At 42.7% G+C, this 27,662-nt stretch overlaps 1 protein-coding gene across 3 annotated transcripts; it reads left to right on the top strand.

Annotated features, from left to right (window-relative positions):
• The first annotated feature begins 112 nt into the window (after positions 1-112).
• birc2 (baculoviral IAP repeat containing 2) lies at positions 113-25,815 on the top strand. 3 transcript variants are annotated; one of them, XM_072476347.1, is made up of 9 exons: positions 113-324; positions 3,391-5,279; positions 6,616-6,715; positions 10,237-10,318; positions 10,405-10,450; positions 13,885-14,127; positions 17,971-18,225; positions 18,855-18,896; positions 19,182-25,815. In XM_072476347.1, exons 2-9 carry the CDS (start codon positions 4,385-4,387, stop codon positions 19,373-19,375), a joined length of 1,857 nt encoding a protein of 618 aa, XP_072332448.1. In that variant the 5' UTR covers positions 113-324; positions 3,391-4,384; the 3' UTR covers positions 19,376-25,815. The 3 variants fall into 3 exon arrangements, with proteins under 3 accessions (XP_072332448.1, XP_072332450.1, XP_072332449.1); XM_072476349.1 differs by lacking the exon at positions 113-324 and adding an exon at positions 532-620; XM_072476348.1 differs by lacking the exon at positions 113-324 and adding an exon at positions 2,768-2,942.
• The last annotated feature ends 1,847 nt before the right edge of the window (positions 25,816-27,662 follow it).

Here is a 27,662-nt window from a genome sequence, read left to right as displayed (position 1 = left end):
CCGCCTGGCGACCAATCAGCGGCTGCCGAGTGTGCGAGATGTGGCAGAGGGTGGGGACCTCGCTGTGTTTGCGAGAGGGGGAAATGGAGTATTGAGTGATTCCCCAGGGGAGGAGGAGGAGGGGGGGGGGGGGTCAATTTAAACTCAGAGGCGGGATCGAGCGATCCTTAAAGGGAGAGAAGAGGGGATCGAGCGATCTTCGACAGGAGGGCAGCGAGTGATCCTCAAAAGGGAGCGATCCTCACGGAGCGAGATTATATCGAGTGATTCCCGGAGCCGGGAGAGGTGGAGGGGACACTCGGTATTTACAGCCGCCGGGTGAGGGTAGGTGATGATTTATTTCATTCTGTCTTCGTATTGAGGTGTTTACAAAATGGCGGCCGGAGCTGAAGGTGACTCACTGTTCCTGGCACTGGCCCGCCTCACTGCTGCGGCCAGCGTGTGATTCACCCTCAACGGCGTGGTCCCTGAGTCAGAATAAAATAATTGTGAGTTGTTACTTTGAGGATGTCTCCACTTCCTGTCTCTCTCCCCCCCCCCCCCCCCCCCCCCAACGGTTGTCTGAGAAAAGGTGTCGCGTTTCGTTTTGTTAACGAAGGGGGCAGCTGCCACATCGTCAGGTAAGTCTTGACAATGTTTGCAGTTCGTTTTGTTTGGTCGCTGTCTCCAGATGCGGAGACTTGGAGGTCAATTTTAATTTTTTTTTTGGGGGGGGGGGGGGGGAAGAGAAAGGAGCGTTGGCGAGGGAGAGAATGGCGGTGAAGGGAGGTTAGTTAGAACACAAGAAATATGTTGGGTTGATCGTTCACCTGAGGAAGGAGCAGCGCTCCGAAACCTAGTGTTTGAAACAAACATGTTGGACTTCAGCCTGGTGTTGAAAGACTTCTTACTGTGCTCTCCCCAGTCCAACGCCGGCATCTCCGCATCACGTTCAAATAGCAGCAGAGGGGCTGCCCGAAGTGGAAACAGTTGTGACTGAATTGAATTCAAAAACAGTCCAATTGTAAACCAATTTGATCATTTAACATATGTTGGCAAAATCTTTAACCGAGGTGGGATTTTGTGGCATTTGTGTTACATGAACAAAATTAGGACAGTGAATCACAGCATTGAAAATAATGTATTTTACATAAAATTCCTTAGAAAATGTTACAGGCGAGTATATTTATAATGTTTAAAATGTTGGTTTGGATAGATAGACGTGGGTATATTGCTGAATCCTGGAGTTCGTCAGATGTTAATCAGTAAATGTATTACAGTCAACTTAAAAAAAAACAACTGCAAATGGGGGGTTTCAAGAGGCCCCAACATTAGTGTGTAGTTTGAAGTTGGCAGTTGGATCACTTTAAAAGATCAGAGATAAGGAGTTTCCATTTTGTAAGCTACACCAAAAATACTGTGGTTAAGTAACATCCTGCATAATTCCTTTGCCTACATATTGACTGGTACAATTGGGCAGTGTAAGTTTTAACTTACCTTTTATATTTAAGTGTGGTTAGGTACATTTTTATTACAGCTGACAATGGATTTAACACTAAAAGTAAAATATTTTTAGTAAGGATATCCATCCACCTGCAAAGAATGCGATTTAAAATGGCTGAAAACAATTATATGTATTATACGGAACCATTTGATAGCTACATTGGTATATACTTATCAGCCTTTTTTACGTTCATTCTTAAAATATGTGGTACTAGTATCTGTGTGCCTAGCAAAATGAGTGCAGTGAAATCTTGCAATTTTGACCTGGCGGTGTAGGTGGGTTTTTTTTTGAATGGGGTCTGATTCCTGCAAATTGGGGAGTGAGCCAGTGTACAAGATCATGGAAAACACGAGGGTGATTGGTTTTTAAGTGTGACGCACATGTTTAAAACTCCTCTACCGTTTGTGCTGGTTTGGTCAATATGCACCAATATAATTAATAGACACTCAATCCCATGGTTTCTGCTTTGATGCAGTTAAAAAGACAGCTTTCCTTAAAGCAGGTCCTTGAGGCCTATTAATAATAATACTCTTTATTAGTGTCAGAAGCGGGCTTACATTAACACTGTAATAAAATTACTGCGAAAATCCCCAAGTTGCCACACTCGGGCGCCTGTTCGGATTTACTGAGGGAGAATTCAGAATGCCCAATTCACCTAACAAGCATGTCTTTCGGTAGTTGTGGGAGGAAACCGGAGCACCCGGAGAAAATCCACACGGACACGGGGAGAACGTTCAGACTCTGCACAGATCAGCAGAGCCGTGGCACTGATTGTCTGTAGCGGGGAAGATTTGCAACGGGGTGTCAGTGCTTCCAAAAAGTGGATCTCAGCAAGATACCCTCCCATGTTCGAGTGAAGGCAAGCGTCCAGCAGAGCGGCAACGTTGATTGGCTGTAGCGGGGAAGATTTGCATCGGCCGTCAGTGCTTCCAGAAAGAAGCTGTTGTCAAGGGGCAGTGATATGCCCCTCCTGCAGGATGTGGGCGCTTAGGGAGAGTTCCGTTGTCCTTGATGACTACACCTATGGGAAGTGCACCTGGCTGCAGCTCCTGGGAGACCGAATTAGGGAGCTGGAACTGGATGCACTCGGGGTCATCCGGGATACTGAGCACTTCATAGATGGCAAAAAGCTACCAAAGCATAATCCTCAAATAAAAGCAGAAAAAGCTGGATAAACCCAGCAGGTCTAGCAGCATCTGTGGAGAGAAAGAGTTAACGTTTCAAGTCTAAATGACCCTTCTATAAATGTAATTTAGACTTAAAATGTTGGCTTTCTCTCCACAGATGCTGCCAGGCCTGCTGAGTTTATCCAGCATTTTCTGCTTTTAAAGAATAGCCCTCCCATCAGTAACTCTTGAGTTCAACGGAGCATATAATTTACTTAAAAACCTCTAACTTATTTCTGGTTGTTTGGAGAGAACACTGTTGAATTGTCTAACATTCAGGATTGAGACTTGAGGTGAGGAGAAAGGTATAGATTTCATCCCTATACTGTGTAGTTCTTTAATCATTTTGGTACATGAAGTAACGGTAAGGGGCTGGATTCTCTGCCACACCACATTTCCGTTTCACCCTGCTGGCGGGATGCTCTGTTACGCCGGCCGGTCAATGGGGTTTCCTATTGTGGGGCTGCCCCACGCTGTCGGGAAACCCCATGGCTGCCGGCAAAACGGAGCATCCAGCCGGCAGAGAATCCACTCCAAGGAATTTATTTTGTGTTCTTCCTGAGTGATTAGTATGTTTGTCATATGAAATTGAGTAACTCGACAATATTAACCCATCAGGCTTGTGTGCAGATTAATAAACCTAAAGATTACTGTTGATAAAAATACATGTGATGGTTATAAGAATATTTTTACAGTAAAATTAACTGTTTTTGCTGATTGACCTTTTCTCTTAATTTGCAGATTTGTTTGGAAGACTGATCGCATTGCATATTGGCTCCATTATTTCTTTTGTGACGTTAATTGTTCCAACTATGAAAATGAACCTTTTTTTAAAATCTGAAACTTTGACGTCATAATGGAGGGTTAAGCTTAAATGGGCATATTACCTTTTTTGGAAGGAGCTTTGTTTCTGTTCACTATCCTAATTTAACCCCTTTTAGGAATTTCTGTTCCCTACAATTTGTTACTTTTTAAAATTAAACATTCAGCTGCATGTTGAATAATAATCATTAAATGTTATGAAAATATATTAAAGAAAATGAAAATTAAGAAATGGATCCATATCAACAAAGAAATGTATTTGCTCTTGGAATTAAATTCAATTACATGAGCAAAGCCTTGTGATCATTTTGAACACCCAAGTTGAATGCTGTGACTTAACACACTTCAGTATGGCAGGATGTTGGGCATCGAGGCCAGAATGAGCTCTGATTGGAGAGAAGGAAACTTAAAATTGTTTCGACTTCCTCGATCCTTTAACATCACTATACGTCCTTTTATGGTTTGTAGGTCCACACCTATTTAGAATTTGGCTGCCATGTTTCCTGTGTTACAGGTGACAACATTTCAGAAATATTTGGGAGATTCCAAAGTGCTTGAAATGCTTTCTTTCTTTCTCATAATTTTCTTAATGTTTTCTGTAAATAACCCTGAATTTTAACTCTGCTGACATAGAGGAAACCAAACTGGGCTAACAGAGGTTACTATTTAACATGCAGATTGATTTGGAGGTGTGGGTAGTTCCTCTTTAAACAAGTTCGTCAGGACTAGTCACTATTTGGAACCTGCCAGGTTAAGGTCTGACATGCAAGCTCATCACGTGCACACTCTCTTTCCCCCCCCCCCCCCCCCCCCCCCCAACTTAAAATTGAGAAACATTTCTATTTTTTAAAAAAAGAACAGTAACAAAGCTCCTCCCAAAAAAGGTACGCCCTTATTCTACAGAATATTCCTCATGGATATATTGCAAAATCAGAGTTTTGGCCATTTCAGAATCGGCAGAGATCAGGAACTGCAGTATGATCTGTCCTCCGAACTTTACCGAATTTCAACATTTGCTCACTTCCCTTCACATGCTTTGCCTGAAAGGAGTCTTGCCCGTGCTGGATTCTATTACACTGGTGTAAATGATAAAGTGAAGTGTTTCAGCTGTGGAAGCACTGTTGATAACTGGCAATCAGGTGATAATGCTGTTGAAAGACACAAGAGATGCAATCCGAATTGCAGATTCATAAATAGTCTGCCTTTAGGTGTTGATCATTTGTCAAATTTCTCTGCGTTTCCCCCATCAAATGCAGCTTGCTTTTTTCAGTCATCTTTTCATGAAAATGGAGAAGCGATTGCCTTAAACCACAGCATTCCTGGTGATCTGGTGGCTTCCAGAAGCGTGGAAGATATATCTCATCAATTGAGGTACTCACAGGACATTGCAGCTATGTGTAGTGAAGAAATGAGACTGCAAACCTTTCAGAATTGGCCCTCCTATTCTTCTTTAATTCCCGCAGAGCTGGCCAAAGCTGGATTTTACTATACCGGGGAAGAAGATAGGGTTGCATGTTTTGCTTGCAGTGGAAAGTTAAGTAACTGGGAACCTGGAGATCGTGCAACATCTGAACATAGAAGGCACTTTCCTTCATGCCCCTTTGTTTTGGGGAATCATATGGGTAACGTTCCAATGATTAATACAGAACCTCAAAGAACGGATGAAAGAAGTGAAATGGTCAGAGCTATGCATCCACGACATCCTGAGATGCAATCTTACGATATTCGACTAGAGACATTTTTGAGATGGCCAGTCAGGAATTTTATTCAACCAGAACAGTTATCTAGAGCTGGATTCTACTATGTTGGTAATATTCCTTTTTTAATTTCACTTTTTTCTTCTCCTGAGGTTGTGTTTAAAATTATAACTAAAGCATTCAAATATGAGGGAAGTGCCACACCTGGTTATAAATGTTTTGAGCTGAATGGATTGGCAAATGGAGGAATGCAGTTGGTAGGGAGGAATATAAAGAGAACATGAGGTATTTTATACAAATATAACTTCTTGCAGTCTTTGGCAGATTTCTAAATTTGTCCAGATAAACTACCCATCTGTTTTCCACCTAATTGGGATCTTTCATGGAGGACATTTAACATCTGCCTTCTTATTTGGGCTTGAGGACAATATGTTTTGAAGAAAATGGTGTTGCATAAGGCTCAAGTACTATGGAATTAAACACTTGTGTTGATTTTTGATGCCCAATTTCAACATTGACCATTAATAGATTGGGCATCACTTAGCCGTTTGCAAAATAAGAGTCAATTTCCCCCAAAAACATTTCTATTTGCATGAGTGAGGTCATTTTCTTCTGCTCACATTTGAATGCTAATTGCCTTGTGTTCTTTCTAAATGCAGTTTATTGTGCTAATATCTTGTGCTCAGCTAGAATTGACGTGGCATTATCAAATCTCATTTGTTGTAAGATCTACACAGCCAAACAAAGATTCTGCACCACATTATACTACATTGAATCTAATCCCGAGGATCATGGATTTGAAGGTGGGGGGAGTACATTACATTCGGTGTCCTCTCTGCTCTGCCGCCACTGCATTTATTACCAACAGTGGGGGTGAAATTTGGTCACCTGCTTGCCAGTGGGCTAGTTGAGGCCCTTAGGTGGGCAATTAATTTTTTAAAAAAAATGTTTTTAATTAAAAATTTTAGAGTACCCAATTCATTTTTTCCAATTAAGGGGCAATTTAGTGTGGCCATTTAGTATGGCCAATCTACCTAGCCTGCACATTTGTGGGGGGCGAAACCCATGCAAACACGGACAGCGAACCAGAGCTGGGATCGAACCTGGGACCTCGGTGCAGCAGGGCTAACCCACTGTGCCACCATGCTGCCACTGGTTGGCAATTAATAAGTGCCTTATCTCCCCACCGCTGGGTTGAAACTGCGGTTTGAAGCCCACATCAAATGGCCAGCACAGTTGGTATCCCTTTGATGGCAGGTGATCCCTCCTCAACTGAGCTCATTGACTGGCTGGATCCCACACGGGTGTAATCCTGCACAATTCCTCCTTGAGGTCTCTCTTATATTCTGGCCCCCAATCCTCTTGCTGACCTCCATTTGATGGTAGTGCAAAACATTCTACAACATAATTTAAGTGGAGAATTGACTGTGTATTTTGTGAAATTCAGGTCAAAATGATGATGTGAAGTGTTTTTATTGTGATGGTGGCCTGAGGAGCTGGGAGGCTGGAGACGATCCATGGGTGGAACATGCAAAATGGTTTCCGAGGTAAATTGTTCAGATGAGCTTATAACAGGACATGCTTTAATATGTTTCAAGTGCACAGATAAATGCCTATGTTGAATAATATTGTCTTGTTATTTCATGTCTTGATTGCAAATCCTTCATGAGCTAATTAGTCTAAGCTTAACTTTATTATGCTCGTGTAAATGATTTGTAGCAAAGGATTTGTAGCATGGTTGCCCCACTGATGGAATTGCTGAAGAAACGTAAAAAATTTCAATGGACAGGGGACTTTCAACAGGCATTTGATTGCCTGAAAGCTGTGATCACCAATGCTCCTGTATTGGAGAATTGCAAGGGTCAGATTGAACTAAAGTATCTGATTCTAAAGAGAAATGCCGAGGAGTAGAGGAATGGATGGATCGTGCAGAGACTTTCTTGTTCAAAGAGACTGTCACTCGAGAAGGTTTTTGGTTTGAGGAAGAACGGGAAAAATGGACTATGCCTGTGAGAGTACCTTTAAGAAATGGATGTTTAAGCAATGTACCTTTTAAGGAATGGAGCTGATCATATTACTGAAGTGATGTCAGAGGTTGGGGGGAGCTGAGCTCACTTCTGCTTTTGGTTTCAGTTTGAGAGAGCAGCTTTGGTGTGTCTATGTTTTGCTGAGAGCAGCTAAAAAGTGCCTGGCTGGTTTTGCTGAGAGCAGCTGAAAAGTGCCTGGCTGGTTTGCTGAGAGCTGCTTGAAAGGAGAAAGCCAGTTTGAGGAGAAAGCTGGGAGTGTCTGGGTGTTTTGCAAAGAGCTGCAGGAAGAAAACACAGAACTGGTCTGTTGATGTCTGCAAATCCAAAGACTAGAAGTATACTGAATGTAACCTCATGTCTGTTGTTAAAGGGGAAGTCTTTTGGATGTTTGAAGGAACATTTTGAGGGATTATTTAGTGTTGTATTATTTTCAGGGTTATCTTTGAAGTAAGGGGTGTCAAAGGATCCAATGTTTATTTAGAAGGTTAAGTTGAGTTCATGGAATAAACATTGTTTTGTGTTAAACACCACGTGTCCATAATTGTAATACCACACCTGGGGAACAAGCCGTGTGGTCAAAAAGCAACAATCCATTAAAGGGGGAGGTTGGTTGAACTCCATATACATTTTGGGGTTCTGAAAACACCTCTCCCATAACACATGCCAATCAGTTTTTTTTTTTTTTTGTCAACTCCTCCAGAAATACAATCTTAAAGCCTTAGGTTTTTATGGTGAAAACCTTTAACAATGTTGTACAACACATATTGAAATTACCTTTACAAGAGTCACAGCTGACACCCTGTGTGACTGTCACAAAGGTAAACTAAACTTTGTTTCCCTTTCAACCTGTGTGCAACCTTTGAATGGTCTACTGCAACAGCCTGTCCACTGTTGTCCAGTTGGGTGGGCCGACTCTCTCACTTGGTTCCATTGGTATCTAATTTTTTCCAGCAAATCACTTGCAACAATTTCTCTTCCTGCTCCCCTAGTTACTTTGGTGCCTCCCCATAGAACCATTCTTGGTTCCCTATTTCTCATCTACATGCTGCCCCTTGGTGACATCATCTGAACAAGTGTCATTTTTCAGGTATATGTTGATGATGCCCAGCTCCAATGAAATAATGTGGGTGCGATTCATCAGCTGCATTGCACTCTCGCTTGAGCACAGTGTGCGGTGAATGTCGAGAGCCCTCTCACGGGCTTCCCGGAAGTTTTCACATCTCGTGGGATTCACCCGAGTCCTGCAAGGCATTGGAGTTAGAATCCTGCACACGAGGGGCGGGACCAAATGGCACGTGCCAAAGCTTTAAACCGGCTTTGGTGAACTTAGCCGGTATCTGACATTGCCAAGGTGTCTGAATGGCACTGCCAAGCAGGCAGGAGCACTGCCATGGTGGCGCTGCCAAGGGTCAGGGGCCGAGGGGCACCATGCCCATGAAATGAGGGTTCAGGAGGGGGTGGGGTGTTGAGGGGTGGGGGTGTGCAGGGCAGGTAAGTAGGGGTGTCGGTGTCTTGGAGATTGGGGGGCTGACAGGTGGGGGTTCTGGAGGAGAGGGGGTTCTGTAAGGGGGGCCCCCGAGGGACCCCATAGCAGGTTGTGTGCGCGGTTACATGTCCCATGAGACACACACACCCTCAAGCTCATTTGCATGCCGGGACACCGTTTCAAATCGGCAGCCCGATCTTTGAGTACAGCTTCCCAGTGCTAAAGAAAATTCTCGTGTGGGCTAAACCAGTGAGAAACTCCCCAGGGCTCAACAAAATGACTTTGAGTGTCATTGAATAGCGGTGGGGAACTTGCCGGCAGAGCCGGTGGGGAAACTCCCTGAAAAACCCGCCACAAATGAACGTAGGAATTTCTCCAGAGAATTGCGCCCTAAGACTGTTCTTCTGACATTCAGTAGTGGATGAACAGACATTTCTGCCAGTTGAATACTGGGAAGACTAAAGTCATAACTTTCAATCCCTGCTGCAAATCCCATTCCCTAGCCACTGACTCCATCCCTTTCCTTGACAACAATCTTGAGATTAAACCAGTCGGTGTCAGAGGAGCTTGCAACTTCATTTTGGATGATCACTAAGACTTGTCTCCACCTTTTGTAAACCTACTGATATTCACCTGTGTTCCAGCTTATCTGCTGCTGAAACGCTCATTTGTGGCTTCATTGCTGCTAGATGTAACAATTTCAATGCATTCTCACATTCTATCTTCAGTAAGCTTGAGGTCATGCAAAATTATTGCCTGTGTCTTAACTTGCAACAAGTTCAGTGCGACCTGCAGTGGTTCCCAGTCAAGCAATATTTTGATTTTAAATTTCTTATTCTCGTTTTCAAATTCTTCCATGGCATTGCTGTTTCCTATTTCTACAACTTGCAATGCTCCAAAATATCTGCAAATATAATTCTGACCTCCTTGAGCACCCTCATTTTACTGGTTCCACCATTGGTGGCTGTGCCTTTGATCGAGTAGACTGTTTACTCTTAAGCTCTCCATACCTCTTCATCTTCCTCCTTAAAACCTAGCTCTTTGATCTAGATGGTCAGCTTGTCAAGAATAAAAAACCTAACCTAATATGAAAACATTTGGCTCAGTGTATATCAATGTTCCAGAGAAGAACTTTGGAGCAATTTATAATGTTAAAAGCACCATAGATAAATTCTGAAAACAATTTGGGGTGAAATCTTCCGGCTGTTAACCCCAGTGGGATCTTCTGATCCTGCCGCAGGTTTCCTGGCATTTTAAGGTGGATTAAATGGGAAATCCCAGTGACAACACCGGGGACCAGAAGATCCCACCGCCAGCCAATGGTGGGCTGCCTCTCGCCATTGAGAAATACTTTTGGGGGGGGTGGGGGAGAGAAACAAAGAATGTCATCCAATGTTTTAATGTATGAAATATATATGGATTTAAAATGGAATTGGGGCATGGTATAGTGTGCATCTGTTCCTTGTGGTATGATCACAATTTCCTTTCTTGCTTTCCATTTCATTTCTGATATTTAACTAATTGTAGCTTTAACTTGCGAATATTTTTTCTTCAGATGTGAATATCTTCTTCAAGAGAAGGGGCAAACATTTGTAAATCAGATCCAGACAAGGTTTCCAAACCTATTTGATCTCCAGGTAACAGCACTACAACTATCGCAGAATATTGCATAAATCCTTGTGTATCTATTCTTATCTCAACTGTTTCCCATTTTTCTTTAAAGTTGCATTCAAGTTCGGAAGACATCTTGGAGGAAAATCATATGGCAGGTAACTTGGTAATCCTATTCAACCTTGTGAAAACAGAAGGTTTAAAAAAAAAAAAAAGTTCATTACAATTTAGCCCTCCACTATCTCTAGCTGGCTGACTTTTTCCAAAGCCATGCTCTTATAATCCATTATTGGAAGTAGTATGAGTTCATTCTTTTGGAAAGTACTAGCTTCTCTTTGGCTGCTCCTGATGAATTTTGAAACTTGTGTACCCTTATTGATTTAACTGAGTTTGAACAAAAAGCCAGCAACAAACTATATAGTTACTATAAAAATATTCATTCAGTTGTTATGGATAACTGAAAGTATAATTTGCTTCATTGCAATGTGCACTGTGAACTTGTCCTTAAGACCACCTTCAGTGTATTGTGTGTTCAGGACATTTGAAAGATCAACCATAAGACATAGGAGCAGAATTAGGCCACTCGGCCCATCGAGTCTGCTCCGCCATTCAATCATGGCTGATATAATAGGCTATATTATACCTGGTAATGTGTAATAAGATAGGATTAAATAAAATAGTAAGAGTGATCATAACATGATAGAATTTTGAGAGTGAGAAATGTAGGTCTGGAATTGGTGTCTCAAGTAAGTACAACGATATATGAAGATGCAGGTGGCTACAGTGGACAAGGAAGATACGTTAAAAGGTAAGTAGTAGAAGAAAGAGGAAGACCTTCAAGGAGAATTATTGTAATTTTCAACAGATATGTTCCATTGAGGAAGATACTGAGATAAGTGAACCAATTATGGCTAACTAAGCAATTTAAATATCAAATTGAAAGGAAAGGCAAAGATTAGTGGTAGGCTAGAAGAACATTTTAGAAACCAGCAAAAGTTGACCACATAATACGAACGCAAATAGATTGAGCAAACCTGAAAAAAAATAAAAATTGAAAACATCCAAAAAAAAGCTTCTATGCGTTTATAAAAAGAATGAAAGTAGTGTTATGGGCGAGGCGTTTTCAGAACCCCAAAATGTATCATGGAGTTCAACCAACCTCTCCCTTTAATGGATTTGTTGCTTTTCCTAGCTTTTTCCCTAGGTGTGATATTACAATTATGGACACGTGGGGTTTTAAACACAAAACACTGTTTATTCCATGAACTCAACTTAACATCTTAAATAAACATTGGATCTCTTAACACCCCTTACTTCAAAGATAACGCAGAAAATATTGCAACAGTAAATAATTCCTTAAAATGTTCCTTCAAACTTCCAAGAGACTTAACATCTTTGAACAAAATCACATCAGGTTAAAGGCTTTACTTTAAATCACCCAAATGATCCAGAGATGGTCTTTCATGGCAGATATCCAGTTCAGTGCAAAACACAGACCCACACCCAGCTCTTTTCAAAACGTGCAGCTCTCTGGAAACACAGACACACTGTTTTTAAACTGAAACTAAAAACCTGCAAAATGGCTGACCTGACCTCAGCCCCACCCACTCTGACATCACTGCTTTCTTAAAGGTACATTGCTTAAACATCCAGTTCTTAAAGGCACTCGCATGACAGCAGTCAAAATAAACATTGAACCCTTGGGAGGATGAGATTGCAGAATTTTACCAGTGGGGAAACGAGAAAATAACTGCCTTTGAACAGATATTTTATATCTAACTTCATTTTAGAAGCATGACAAAAAATAGTCAAAAATCATGGGCAAAGGGAATGAGGATCTTGAACTCAGCAAACTAATGCATCTGTCAACTATGATACTGAATGGTGGAACAGCTTGAAGGGCTGAATAGTCTACTGTTGCTTTAATTGTGCTAATATTGGGCAATCATCAGTGAACAACGTCTCTTCTGACCTAACAGCTGAAGATATTTGGGCCTTGGTCACTATACTGAGCAATTTCTGCAGCCATATGCTGGTTCCGAGATGATTATGAATTCATTTGAATGAGCCTGGATGTATTTATTTCTTGTCTTGTCTTTGAATTTTGTGGATTGGAAGTTTGAAAGGAGCTATTTTTAACCCTTAAGAACTCTCAATTCATACAATCCCACATTATTCAGATCGAACCGTCTTTTTTTTACAGTTTGGGCTTTTTTTCCATCAATATGGTGTTTTGTCATTGGAATTATCGTCAAACCTATTCATTGTGAATTGTTTTAATTATTGCACACTTCATTCCAATGTGCTCATACTACTAATGATGTTCTAAGTTTTTTAAGCTAGGTTTCAGCTAAGTTCTTTGTAAAGGTTTACTTTCTAGATGTAAACGGGAGGTTCTCATCATTCTCTGGGACATTGGCTGATCTGCATCCTATCTCCAGTTAACTGGCGCTCCATATCAACTTTTTTGTTTACAAAAGTTAAATTACATGTACTGATTTAATGGTGGCGAGTTCCATACGTGAGGAAATATTTCCCAACTTTTCCCCTCCCAGCCGCCCTCTGATTGTAAGGTCATGTCACTTTACCTTAGACTCCCCACTCCCAACTAATGGAAAAGATTTCTATCTACTCCATTTTTTTTATTTTACAGTTTCTGGGTGTAATTTATGCAATTTGTGCTTGCGTAATAGAATGTTTACAGCACATTTAGTCCGGTGTCCATGACAGCTCTGAGCAAATGAAACCCCACTAATCTCACTTTGCTCCCTTTCCCTATATCCTTGCAAATGTTTTCTCTTCAGATAATTATCCACAATTGATTTGGCCTCCGGCACACACTCGGGTAGCGAATTCCAGATCCAAACCGCCTGCTGCGTAAAAGGTTTTCTTTTGTGTTGCCTTTAGTTATTTTGTTGTTCATATTTAAATTGATGTTCTCTGATTCTTGATCCTCCCCTACTGGGTACAGCTTCTGCCTGTCTATACTGTCCAGACCCCTCCATCTTGGTGACTTAACAACTTTTAAGTACAGCCAGCCTTTTCTATAACTCCTGATAATTTTGAAAGCATCCAGTGTCTCAACTACCTCATCCTTCACAATGACTTTGGCCGCATCTTCTTCCTTGGTAAAGACAAATGTTGGGTGGTGCAGGTTCAATCCGGGGTTATTGTCCGTGTGGAGTTTGCACATTCTCCCTGTGACTGTGCGTCTCACACCCACAACCCAAAGATGTGCAGGGAAGGTGGATTGGCCACGCTAAATTACCCTTTAATTGGGGGGAAAAAAAATTGGGTACTCTAAATTTATATTAAAAAACGACAAATTTAAAATATTCATTTAGTACTTCAGCCATGCTCTTTGCCTCCAATTGGCCATACCGCTCCTTTCATTTTATGTCTATGTAATTTAATCCTTTTGAGCCCTGATAACATTCTGGTGAATCTATGCTGTACTCCTCCTTTCTCAAGTGTGCGATGCCAAGATAATGCAACATACTATAATTTATACATTATTCCTGAAGTTTTAATTCATTTGGGATTTTTTAAAGATTTTATATTCTTGTCTGAAAATTGCACTCAATTCATGCAGGTGTTCATTTTGGATCTGGGGGAAATCGATCAGAAGATTCCATCATGATGAATACACCAGTGGTTAAGGGTGCTATGGAAATGGGTTTTGATCGAAGACTTGTCAAGCAGACAGTCCAAAGAAAAATCCTGACTAGTGGAGAGAATTACAAATCTGTTATAGCGCTCGTGACTGACTTGCTGAATGCTGAAGATGAAGAAAGACAAGAAGACAGAGAAAGAAAACTCGAAGAAATGGCTGAAGGTATATTTTATTAGCACTTGCCCTTGCACTGTGTTGATAGATTAATTCTATCAATGACAGAAAGCCACCTTGCTAGATAGCTGTATTTTAATCAAGACCAATCCCTGGGTCGTATGGGCACTCACTGGGGACGCTGGGTACCAACAGCCAACCCGGAGCCATCCTACGGAATGGTGATGGCGGCCATCAGATCACTCGTTCCACCCCCCCCTGACAACGTGCATCTCTGAGTCAGCACCCGGAACAGGCTGGCGCCCTCTTCCACAATGCGAGCCGACCATCAGTCCCCTGTCCCAGCCCCCCAAGCATGGGTGGTCCTGGACTTCTCCCCCTTCGCCCCGGGCACACCGCATGCAGGTAATGGGTGTGGGCAAGCACTCAAGTGGAGAGGCAGGAGCCAGACAATGGCACAGATTGAGGAGCACCAACACTCGGCTCTCAGTGGGTTATCGCTCCCCCCAGAGGATGCCCTCCAGGGGCATTGAAGGCCACAGGACGCAGTAGGCAGCAGCCTGCCTCCTCCTCTGTGCATTCTGTGCACACAACTAGATGTACAGAAAGCAGGTTGAGCAATGCAGGGCATGGGGGTGGGGCGGCACCATAGGAGCTAGGGGCAGTTGGGGACACATATGTACAGCATTAAAAAAAAAAGGTGCACCTGCAAAATATAACATCTTTGGCATTATTCTTCTGCAATGTGAGCCCCCTCCTGCCCCTGGCACACCACACGCTGATGATGGGTGTGAGCGAGCACTCAGCTGACCGGCATAGATTGAGGAGCACCAAATCTCAGCTCTCAGCGGGTAATCCCCTTCCCCTCCCCCGGCACCTCATCGTCCTCCTTGGAGATGGCCACATGTTCCTTCATCTCGTCTTGCTACTATGCCAGGTTTTGGAGGGTACAGTTGACCTTTTGGAGGGTACAGTTGACCACCATAAAGCGGGTGACCCTCTGGGAGTTATACTGCAGCGCATCACCAGAGCGATCAAGGCATTGGAGCTGCATTATGAGGAATCCAATGCACAGCTCAGTGACCGCTCGCATGGCCGGGCTATCGGATCTCCGCGTCAGTCACCGGCCTACATACTGCCGTCATTAGCGAGGTCCTCAGCGGGTATCCCTTATCCCCCAAGAGCCAACCGACCATCTTGGGGTGTTCCTCTAAGAGGCCAGGCATGTTCAACTGCCCCAGGGTGTAGCTGTCATGCGCACTTCCTGGGAAACCTGCAGCCTGCGCACACATGCATGATCTTCATGTGGTCGCTCACGAGCTGGACGTTCAGGGAGTGGAACCCCTTCCTGTTGATGTAGGGCACTTTGACCTGGTGTGTGCAAGGCGATATGCGTGCCATCTAGTACCCCCTGGACCTGCAGCATCCTGGCGATGTCGGTGAATCCTGTTGCCTGGGTATCCTGTTCTGCCAAGTTTATCTAGTTCCCTATCCGGGCAAACAGGGCATCCTTGACCTTACGGATGCACTTGTGGGTTTTGGCTTGTGAGATGCCACACAAGTCCCCGCTCAAGCCCTGGAATGATCCTGAGGCATGAAGGTTCAGGACGGTGACCTTGACGACAATCAGCACGTAGGGCAGCACGGTAGCATTGTGGATAGCACAATTACTTCACAGCTCCAGGGTCCCAGGTTCGATTCCGGTTTGGGTCACTGTCTGTGCGGAGTCTGCACATCCTCCCCGTGTGTGCGTGGGTTTCCTCCGGGTGCTCCGGTTTCCTCCCACAGTCCAAAGATGTGCAGGTTAGGTGGATTGGCTATGATAAATTGCCCTTAGTGTCCAAAATTGCCCTTAGTGTTGGGTGGGGTTACTGGGTTATGGGGATAGGGTGGAGGTGTTGACCTTGGGTAGGATGCTCTTTCCAAGAGCCGGTGCAGACTCGATGGGCCGAATGGCCTCCTTCTGCACTGTAAATTCTATGATAATCAGGAGCGGGCATCCTTTAGGTGGTGCCACGTGTGTGAGGACTTGGCATAGGTGCTGCACCGTCCCCTTTTGAGGCGGAGCCTCCTGCAGCATGTGCTGCCCATCTGTTTGAAAGACCAATGACCTCTGTACACCTTGGGCCGTCACTGGCCTACCCCTCTGGGTCCCTCCCTGACCTGATGGGCGACCGGGTCCTCGGTGTGTGGGGCGGGCCACTGCACATGGGCTGCCGCCTCGGTCTCTGTCGCCACTGCAGCCTTTACCTACTCCGGCGTCTGCCAACAGCACCGCAGGGGCAGCGTCCGCAGGGTCCAAGATATCATCCAGCCCATGTAATGTATGTAAGGAATTGGAGAGGGTGTGAGACTGACGACCAGTGGTGTCGTCCAATTCGGGAGCCTCCATTGCTCCCCCCAACACCCCTGGTTAGTGAACCCCACACCTTGTACCCTAGACACCCATATATCCTGGACCAGGCGCTGGGCCCCTCGCCAGTGGACACACTCGCCCTCTGGTCGTGGAAATGTTCTCGGAGCTGGGGCTTAGCCAAGGGTGTTCTGATGTTGGTTGCTGCGTCCCTGGTGTTGCTTCTTGCAGTGTTCAGGCATAGTGTCCCGGCATCATGATCTGATTGGGCAATAACTCAGCAATAACTCCCACACACTGCATGGCACGCATACCCATGGGAATCCACTTGGGAGCTGTGAAGTGCTCACTTAACTAGGATTGCCAATTCCCTATTAACAATAGTCTTCAACCGCGCAGAGGCCTTCGCGGTCAGTGGGAGTTATGGGTGGTCGGTCGGACAGATGGGCTGGGGTTGCCTATGAATTGGGTACACACAATCCAGGGGTAGGCATGGTGCACCCGCGAGCACCGGGGCTCATTGCCTGGGAGTGAAGATGGCCACTCACCTCGGTTTCCCTAGCAGCCATTCCTCCAGCTTCATGTGATGTACTAATCGGGTGCACGCATGACCACTTGTTGGGGAGGTGGTTAGAACACTGGAGGCTGTTAGATAGGGGGTCGTTCCCGTTGGCTGCATGGGGATTGGCTGTATGTGCTTATTTTTGGTTTTTCGCCATGCCACTGTGGAATCTTGATTTCAGGAGCGGGCTGGTTTGATTGCAAACCGATCGGTGTTTCGTGCTGTCTCGATCTTGGCCTCTCCCGCGATCTAACAGCCGTGTTGCATGAGGTGGCCATTAAATCACGCCCATCATGTTTTTCTCCCTCCTTCCTTGCTCCTTTACAGCTAGTTAAAGAAAGGCCTTGCCAAAACTGCTTTTTATTATAGTTCAGATTTCATCTACAAAGCTTTCCTATATTTTCAGTTATCTTCTCTTTGTAAATAGGAGCTTACAGATTTATTTTTTTGTCTGTTGCATTCTGATACAAATCCTTTTATTTCTGTGTTGTCTGCTTAGTCAAAGAATTCACATGTTCAGAACACATGATAAAAAATGTTGGGCTACTTCTCACATGAAATTAATATTGGGAGAGTATTTCCTGATGCTTCTACCATCTGAATGAATTGTTACTGGGGGATGGAATCCTTGCATTTGCCAACCTAACATTGTTTGCATATGTTAAGATCCATTAACAAATGTTAATTTCAAAATGCTATTTGCATTGGTACAAGGTTAATAGATGTATGCCCTCAGTCCCATACACTTTCTTACAATTCTGTTGGAGGTGGAGGGGTGGAAACTGATACCTTTTGTGATTTTTGAAAGGGATGGATAACTTGCATGATACACAGTTCGCATACAAAAGTAGGCAGTAAGAATCCATTGTTATTGCTAAACTGCAATTTAGTGATGCACCACAATTCCCCATCCACTTTCTCGAATCAACTTAATGAAAAATCAGCAAATTCCAAATAACAATTTCCTCTTTTGCAGGTGATGTGATGCTGCTGAAGAAAAATTGTGTTGCTTTGAGTCAAAATTTGACAAATATAGCACCCTTGCTTGACGATCTAGAAACACGATCTTTAATTGATAAAATGGAAAGTGAAGTGATTAAACAAAAACCTCAGATAATCGAACAAGCCAGAGAGCTGCTTGATACAATAATTCGAAAGGGAAATGCAGTAGCTGAAGCATTTAAAGATGCCCTGTTTGTACATGAACCAGAATTGCATGAAAAAATATATGGTATGTAATTCATTGTATCAGTTTGTTTTAGTATTATTCTTTCCCATGTCTCATGGGGTGGCATGGCAGCACAGTGGTTTGCACTGCTGCCTCACAGCACCAAGGACCCGTGTTCAATGCCAGTTTTGGGGCACTTTGTGTTGTGTTTGTATGTTCTCCCTGTGTCTGCGTGGATTTCCTTCGGGTGATCCGATTTTCTCTCTCACTCCCAAGATGTACAGATTAGGTGGATTGGCCATGCTAAATTGTCCCTTAGTGTTCAAAAAGGGAACTTTTCTGCACGGTAGGGATTTGGACTGAATCATTTCTGTTATGAAGAGAGGCTGGTTAGGCTGGGGTTGTTTTCCTTGGAGCAGAGAAGGCTGGGGGTGGGGGATCTGATCGAGGTTACAAAATTCTGTTTTTCCCTTCTCTCAACACTCACCCCAAAATCTCCTCCCCCAATCTCTCTCTCTCTTCTCTTCTCTCTTCCCCCCCCCCCCCCACACGCACACACATTGAATAGCCTTTGGCTAATTCCACCTTCTTTCCTAACCCTTGTACCTTTTTTATATATTCATTTTTATATAAAATGTATCTCTGCACTGTTTACTAAATATAACAGTCTCTAAATCTGTTTTACATTTCAGTTCAAAAACATTTGCCTTTTTCAGCATCAGCAGATCTGATGGGTAAGTTATTTCTTCCTTTTGCGCCACCTGCTTACTATTAATGCACACATAGTTGTATCTAATTGTCAACTGAATTGATGAGCAAAAAAATATTTTAATCCACTATAACATCTGTATCAAGACAATAAAAATTGTTGTCTTTCTGAAATTCTCTCCAGTTCCTGGATTTAATTAATTTCTTTACTAGAAAATGTTTGTTCTGTTAACTTTTTTGTAATATTCAGGCAACAAAGTATTAGTGAATCAGCAAGCTTTGGGAGCTAACAAAACTTTTATTTTCTTTAGGTTTGACCATGGAAGAGCAATTACGAAGGTTGCAGGAAGAAAGAACTTGTAAAGTGTGTATGGACAAGGAGGTCTCTGTTGTGTTTATAATGTGCGGTCATTTGGTTGTTTGTACAGACTGTGCACCTTCTCTTAGGAAGTGCCCAATCTGCCGTGGTACCATCAAAGGAACAGTTAGAACATTCCTGTCCTAATCATATCTTGCAAAGTATATTGTGAACAATTAAACTCTGATCAGTTTTCTCATAGAAGTGCAGTAACCCAACTGCACAACTGGAGGAAACTTTCGATCAGGCGGAGTAAACACCTTTTACTTTAAGTACAAAATATTGTACCTGACTGAATCAAATAGCTCCAGATATGCACATTTCAGGCATCATCAGACATAAATCTACTAGCTACTTGGGAAAGGGGTTAAATGGAAAATCTTTTTTTTTCTTCTTGTATTGTTCTAGCTAGTAGCAAGTGCATTTCAGTAATGGTGTGATCTGAAGGAATTTTGATTATGCCTTGGCTACAAATGATGCGTGTACATTTACTAAATCAAAATATTTTTTGTGACTAGGCTGTCCAGTAATCCGATTCCACTAAAAGCAACAAAAATAATTTGGAATATTTTTATCTTGTAGGTGTAAGATATTAAAAGATTTATAATATTCTAACAGTCAATAAAACATACCATAATACGGTTTCCTATAAAATCCATATTTCATCCACTGGATAAAAGAATGAACAAAAGTGTTTTAAATAACTTGAACAGAAACTTCTAAGATGGTCAAATATTTGCATAACTGAACCCTAAAAGCCCTTTGAACAGAGTCAGGCTATCTATAAGTAGCCCAACAGAGAGAACTTGGATGAATGTGAATGGCCCAACTCTGGAACCATTCGAAATATCTAGACGTCATTGGGGAAGTGGAACAAGTCATTGGACCCGACCATTTCGGATAATGTACCTTGCGGAGAAAGGAATTCCTCTGGCCATAATATAATCACTCCTAAACTGGCCACCTTTTGTGTTTATGAAACTTGAAACGAGACAGCCAGAGTGAGACCAGAAAGAAATGTGTAAGTACCATCTCAAACTCCAGCCATCCTGCAAACCTATGCCATGCCCATTGTTTGACTAGCTAGTTGCCACTGGCATCCAGCAGCTGCTGACATCAGAAGAATAGAGAAAATTGTCCGTTAGCGTCCCTAAATTGGCTTGATGCAGAATCTGGAAAGACCATCGAGGCCAGTCTGAAACTATCCATGGCATCCATCTACAGGTTCTGAATACAACTGATGCTTTTGGATTCTTAAAACATTTAACCTTGTGTGGTGTGTGTGCACTTGAAAGCGTGTGAGTGAGAGAGCTGGAGCTTTTTAAAGAGCGGGAGTTCGGCACAATAAAATCCTATTTCCCTTTTTTAAGAACTTGCGAGGAAACCTGTGTAAAGTACATGTGCCATGTATTTTTCAGCCGGAACAGTCAGTGAGTTAAGCAGTTACTGACTGAACTCTTACAGGGGGACTCATGTATATTATATCTCTTATAAATGTGGGCACAGGAATTCATTATGAGGAACTTTGTGAAAATGTCTGATAAGCCAGTTATGTAGGTGTACTATTTTTAATAAGTAAGTACTTAGAAAAGAGGAAATTAAACCGTAGTACTATGTTTCTACTACCTAGCGTGGTAGATTCAACCAAATCTTTAACATTTACTCAAACTTCTAATCTGTAAATTTACATTTGACTCATTTAAACTGTTTCTGACTCCTAATGCTTAAATATTGTTTTACTCTACCTATATAATTGTGACAAAGATGCAGAAAGGTCTGAAGTTTTGCAAGAAAGAGCTGTACTTTCCCCAATCATGAGTGTTAAAATGGAGGACAGGAAAATTGGGGAAATGAATGCATGGTGTCAGAATGACAGATTCCACTTTTGGAGAATTTCGCATTATATGTTTATATGCACCACTAGAGAAAAAGGGAGAGAAGGATAAAGTCGTGCAAACCTGCTAAAATGGTGCACATTTTCACACACGACGATTGCTTGCAATGACCACCAGTTCAGGATAGGTTTATTTGCTCCACCAACACACATCTCCCTCAACTCCAGCCATAGCAGAGGCAACAATGACACACTGTAATCTTTGATACCAGACCCGTCTGTACCTGTGCAGGAGCCAATCCCAGATCCTTACACCCCACCAAAACAAAATTTAAAAAAGAAAATGCGTAAGAACCTCAGTTGTAATAGGATATTTTACATATACCACAGAATGCAACATAATCCCAACCTCTGCCACAGTACAGAAAGATCATCATTCCACATAATTATACAGAGGACTAGCAGCTATAGACTCTGATTATGGTCAACACCTCCCAACACACTAATTGAGACAGAATAAATAAGGGAGAACTACCAGGAGCAAAGGATCTCTATAAAAGAGGACCAAGGTACAACCATACGTCCATATTCCTCAAACTGCATGCCCACCACAAAATCAGGCCAGGGACCATCCCAACCATAAGGGGGAGTAGCAGTATAGACACAGCTCAATGTAACACCAACAAACACTTGCGAGTCACAACCAAGGATATTCAAAGCACATCAAAAACGCAGCCTCTCAGGATGTCTTTAATAAGTACACTTCTGAAAGGAATCCCCAAGCATAAGAGGGTAACAGCACTGGGCCTAACCATGTCTAGCACACACTGACACAAAGTGCATGTCAGGACCTACCACACAGCAGGCGCTGCACCTCACTAACTACACGGCCACGGCAGTGTGCCACTCCCACCAATTTTTAAAAAATCACATCAGTTTCAATCGAGAAGACCTCACCACTAAAGAGAAGAATTGTCAAGACATCCAATAATTTGGTCATCTTGGGAGGTGGGCTGATTCCCTTCTTCCCCAGAACGATAAGGGGAATCACCAGTATCCATGACCAAAACAAGGTTTATAGCATGTTGCTCACCCAAGTGAGAAGAAAAACCCCAAAAGGAGGAATGCCTGAATAACAAGAATGTTAAACATACAACTGCACTATATGCCCTTGCAAGGAGGATATTAAGGGATAGAGCCGCGCTGCCTCAATTGAGAAAAAAACACTGCCTCCCTCTGGAAGACCCAACCACAACAAGGAGGACACTCGGGAAGCCAAAATAAAACGGTAGTGTGGTGATATGCCTCACTGTATATACACAAGGGGTTAAGGTAAATACACTACAACTAAGTAACCACTAGAGGGAGCACATGTGTATATATACATAGACAAACAGGAAGTAGGCTCTCTTCACAGGAACGGCAGCTGGTGAGCAGGACACAGGCAGCTCAGATGTAACATAGTCTAAGCACTGGAGAGAACAAACTCACAATAAAGCACCTACTTTAACTAAGACTACGAGCTTTATTCAGACACAAGGAATAATACATGGGACAGGACCAGGTGACTTCAGAATGCTTACTAGAAAAGTTACACGTTGCAGACAAAGCACAATCGAAAACAAGAAAACACGGACGTGGAGAGACTGCTGAGTCGATGCAACTCGTTGGAACTCCACCGCAGATGAAAACAACCGGTAATTTAAGTCATAGAGGGAAAATCTTTAAACCAACCTTCGAACTGTATATCGTAGCTAATGAGTTGAGCGTGGCCTCAGAAGAAATGAAAATAGCACTTCTAGCAGGACATGAAGCTAGAAAAATCTATAACTGCTTTAATTCTTTAAAGGTGAAGACAACACCAAAATAAAAGTAATACTTAAAAAATTTGAAGATTACTGTAACACCAGTAACAATGCTGCTTTAAGACATTCTGCTGTGAAACTCAAACAATCATCAGAACAGAAGGAGTTAATGCTGGAAAGATTTAACTTGTCAGATGCCAGAGAAACGGAGAGTCCATCACTGATTTTATTACAGACCTCCAGTTAATAGCACAAGGCTGTAATTATGATTTCAGAGACACTATGATAATGGATCAATTAATTTCTGGACTATCTGATAAAAATTTGAGGGAAGAACTTTCACAAAATAAGTATCTAACTCTAGAAATCGCTATATAAAAATGCCTTGCCTATGAACAAAAACAACTTTTTTGAGTCTTTACAAAGAATCAGTATCTAGAAAATGAAATCCGTAAAAATGGCACGAATACTCACCATGAGGCAGAGGCAGGGTTGAAACAAGAAAACGGAAGTTGTGAGCGTCAGCCATCTTGCGCGTGTGCCGTCTGACCAATCCACACATACGCACTTCCCTAAAAGAGGCAAACCGGCAAAACAGTGTTTTGCACATGCGCGCGAAGCCGCGCAGTGGCAGTTTTGAAAAGAGTGCACAGTAAAGGAATTTCGGATTGCACATGCGCAATCCATTCCTACTCTTGATGTCACGAGCGTCATGACATCAGAGTCCCCGGACCACGCCCATTTAAAGGGGAAATCTCTGAAAATTGAAAAAAAGAGTTTTAAACCTACAAAACAATCCTTTCCCCTCGAAAGACAGAACAATGTCTGAACTTCTACCTCCGCAGCACCCTGGAACAAGCAGTTTGCACCACCCAAAGTGAAGAACACAATGACAAATCCAAAACCAAAGAAGATGATTTGTACATTGAACGTGAAGAGCACGGTGACAAATCCGAAACAAAAGAAGATGATTTGTTTATCGAAGAATACTACTCCGACATGGCTGAGTTATTCGGATATGATGATCATACAAGCATCAGCGCCACGGTTGAAAAGCTCAACACGACTCTACTCATGGTAGATGAATTAAATACCATGATGCAATGGCAGATCGTTGATACATTGGATGACAGCAACCTGCCAAATACCCAAGAAGAAAACAATGCCACACAGCGAGTACTAAACGGCTCCCTTGAGAGAGCACAGACCAACTCCACAGCGAGACCACTGCACGACTCCACACAGAGAGCAATACAAGCCTTCACAGAGAGCTCGTTGACAGACTCAAAATGGAAACAACTCGAGACTCCATAGCGAAGTCCATGCATGAACAAGACCATGAAGATCTATCAACCTTATCTGAGCAACCAGCAGCAGACTATGAAAGTCTACCAAGCTCATGTGAACAACAAAAAGACTATGACAGTCTACCCAGCTTATTTGAGACACCAGAAGAAGACTATGAAAGTCTACCCAGCTGATTTAACCAACATGAAGACACTGAATGTCTACCCACTGTATGTGAGACAAGTGACGAAGAAATCACAATTCCCATACAAGATGTGCAAGATCACAGCGAGACTGACAGATCGCAGCTCGTATGTACAGAAGCACTCAACAATTAAAGTGAAACTACTCTTCGAGTCCAGTGAGACCACGTCAATTAAAACCTCATCTACTCTAACCTATCCACAAGAAAATGAAATCTTGAAGGTTTGACTCCAGGAGCATCAAGAAACCAAAGATGATTCAAATGAACCTGAAATGACTCCAAAAGAGGAGCACCAAGAAATCAATGATGATTCAAGTGAACCAGAAATGACTCCAGAAGAGGAGCACCAAGGAATCAGAGGAATCACATCAACCACAAAGGAGTGATGTCAAAGATCAATGCAACATCCGGTCATTCTCACAATCCTCAAGAAGAAATGCTCAATGAAACATCAGATACCACAAAGGACACTGACACAAATAACTTTGAGAATGACACAAATTATCCACATGGAACAGTCATTGAGCACAACAAGAACAACAAAAACCACAAGAAGCACAACAACAAAAACCACAAGCACGACAACAAAAACAACAAGAAGCATAAAGGCAACAACAAGCACGACACAAACAACAATGAAACAACAACTTGTACAACATGGTACAACTCTGCACATGAAGGACAATGTGACAGCGCAGCTCAAAACAATGGTAAGTGTACAAACATACCATGGCACGACAACGAATTTCACATTTGCTCCACTACAAACCAGTAAACCAGCTTTCAAGGCAGATGACGTACAGAATCAATACCACAAACACAGGAAAAAGTCCAGGTCAGACAACAAAGATGACATACAGAATCCCTACCACAAGCATAGAAAAAAAAAAGTCTAAAGCAGACAACAAAGTGATTCGACCATTCGAACACCTCATGATGACTTCTTGGTTACTTAAATACAAGAACACTGACAACGTTCTCAAAGAATTGACAATGTCAACATCACCACTTCAACAACAGAAGAAGAAAGCAACTCAACTGAACAAAGTCATAAAGTTTGGACTCATTTTTTTAATTAAGATATTTATAATATTTTATAAATATTAATTGGCTTTGTATAACCATCAATATCATCACAACTTGTACATGTCATCATTTATCTACATGTTTTGTACAATTTTCTTTTAACAAAGTACAGAAAATATGTGACAAGAAAAAAGGGAGGATGTGGTGATATGCATCACTGTATATACACAAGGGGTTAAGTTATATACACTACAACTAAGTAACCACTAGAGGGAGCACCAGAGATGTGTGCATATATACATGGACAAACAGGAAGTAGGCTCTCTCTTCACCGAACGGCAGCCGGTCAGCAGGACACAGACAGGCAGCTCAGATGTAAAATAGTCTAAGCGCTGGAGCGAGAACAAACACAATAAAGCATCTACTTTAACTGTAAGACTATGAGTTTTATTCAGACACCAGGAATAATACAGGTAGCACTGTTGCTTCACAACACCAGGGTCTCGGGTTTGATTCCTGGCTTGGGTCACTGTGTGGAGTCTACACGTTCTCCATGTGTCTGCATAGGTTTCCTTCCCACAAGTTCTGAAAGACGTGCTGTTATTTAATTTGGACATTCTGAATTCTCTCTACCCGAACAGGCGCCAGAATGTGGCGACAAGGGCTTTTCACAGTAACTTCATTCCAGTGTTAACGTAAGCCTACTTGTGACAGTAAAGATTATTATTAAGATGACACCCAACTAAGCCTACCCCCAAACCAAAAAAGGGCTCCAACGACGCAGAGGCGCAACATTTGAACAAGGATTAACCAATCCCAGGCGTGCACCACCACTCATTTCCCCCTACTCCAACAGTTCTTTAAAATGGCGACCACAAAAGAATCAGAACAAACCCAGTCGTCTCCAACATATATAATCTGCCCAGGTCTTCAAAGGAGATGAGCATGGATTCTCAAAATTTCAAGGCAGCAAAATAACCGTCTGATACAATTTGCTCTAATAGGGCTATCCTCAATCGAAGTGAGGACTTGGCTAACCCTATCGCCGACCACCACACCAACCATCCACCCATCACCCGGCCATGGCTCCACTCCTCTATAGATGAAATAGGAGCGGCTAAAATGCACTCCCTCCTAATAACTGCAAGGATTACAGTGCATAATAAAGGATAAGACTACACAAGCCACATATCACTTAACTGATTCAATAATATTTTTTGCTAAAATGGGATAGCAAATGATCCTCATGCTCAAATATAGTACACCCTTGTTAGGAGAAAAGAAATCCTCATGAAATCAACAATATAATTAATCACAAGGGAATAAAATCCAAGATTATTGTTGACCTGCAGGATAATACACCATTTATTTTGCGTGGAAAGGCCAAGGCTATGACAGGATCATTGAACCCGCATGATCCCTCATAAATTCCATTAAACAAAGCATCTTCACCTCTATGCCATTGCCAAGGTGGCGAGGAACCTCGGACCCTGCCGGTGTGGGGGGGGGGGGGGGGGGGGGGGCAATGACTTGACACGATCAGCGACTTCCAACCTCAAGACGAGCTTCGAGTACAGGACATCACAAGACCAGTGGTTAGGGCCTCCGTCTGACCCCTGATATCATAGATTGGATATAATGTGCTCCGTTGAACCTGAAGCACCCAGCCTTCAAATCAGGATTACCAAAGCATGGCAGCGAATTTTCAAACACAATCAGAAACTCACTTCCTACTCATCGCAAGGGACTGGGCTCACACTTGTCTAGCTCCTACTCCCTGAATTGGTCAGGGAGTTGGTCATTGGACCATGCAGCAGGACCTCCAAAGACCGAAGGCAAGCCTCCACCAGGGAGATTGCTCTATTAAATACTAGGATTCTCTCCTGTACTTTCACCATTCTCTCAAGGATATTTTGCACTTCATTAAAGTGAATACCAAAAACCTGTACCATGGAGCCGAGATAAATATCCAAAATGTTATTTGTGATGGCATACCCTATTGCAAACAACATCGCTGAGGCATAGACCTGCTCAGAGTCGGAGCTTGTGAAAATGCTACAGCTCCTGTGCTCACATCAGGTGACTCCCACATTTGCCTTTTGAATTGCAATATTATGGGTTCAATTCCAAACTCACAGGTTCAGCACAAAAGCCAAGGCTGACGCTTCACTTGCATTGTTGGAGGTGCCGTCCTTTGAATGAGGTATCAAATCAAAGCCTCATCTTGCTCAGATGGGTGTAAGAGATCAGCGGCACAGTTTTAAGGAGCAAAGACAT

The sequence above is a fragment of the Scyliorhinus torazame genome, chromosome 15 (genome assembly GCF_047496885.1).
Source record: "Scyliorhinus torazame isolate Kashiwa2021f chromosome 15, sScyTor2.1, whole genome shotgun sequence".
In the NCBI taxonomy this organism is placed as follows: Eukaryota; Metazoa; Chordata; class Chondrichthyes; order Carcharhiniformes; family Scyliorhinidae; genus Scyliorhinus; species Scyliorhinus torazame.
Note: the sequence above shows the minus strand (reverse complement) of the source record. Positions and strands in the feature narration are given on the sequence as shown.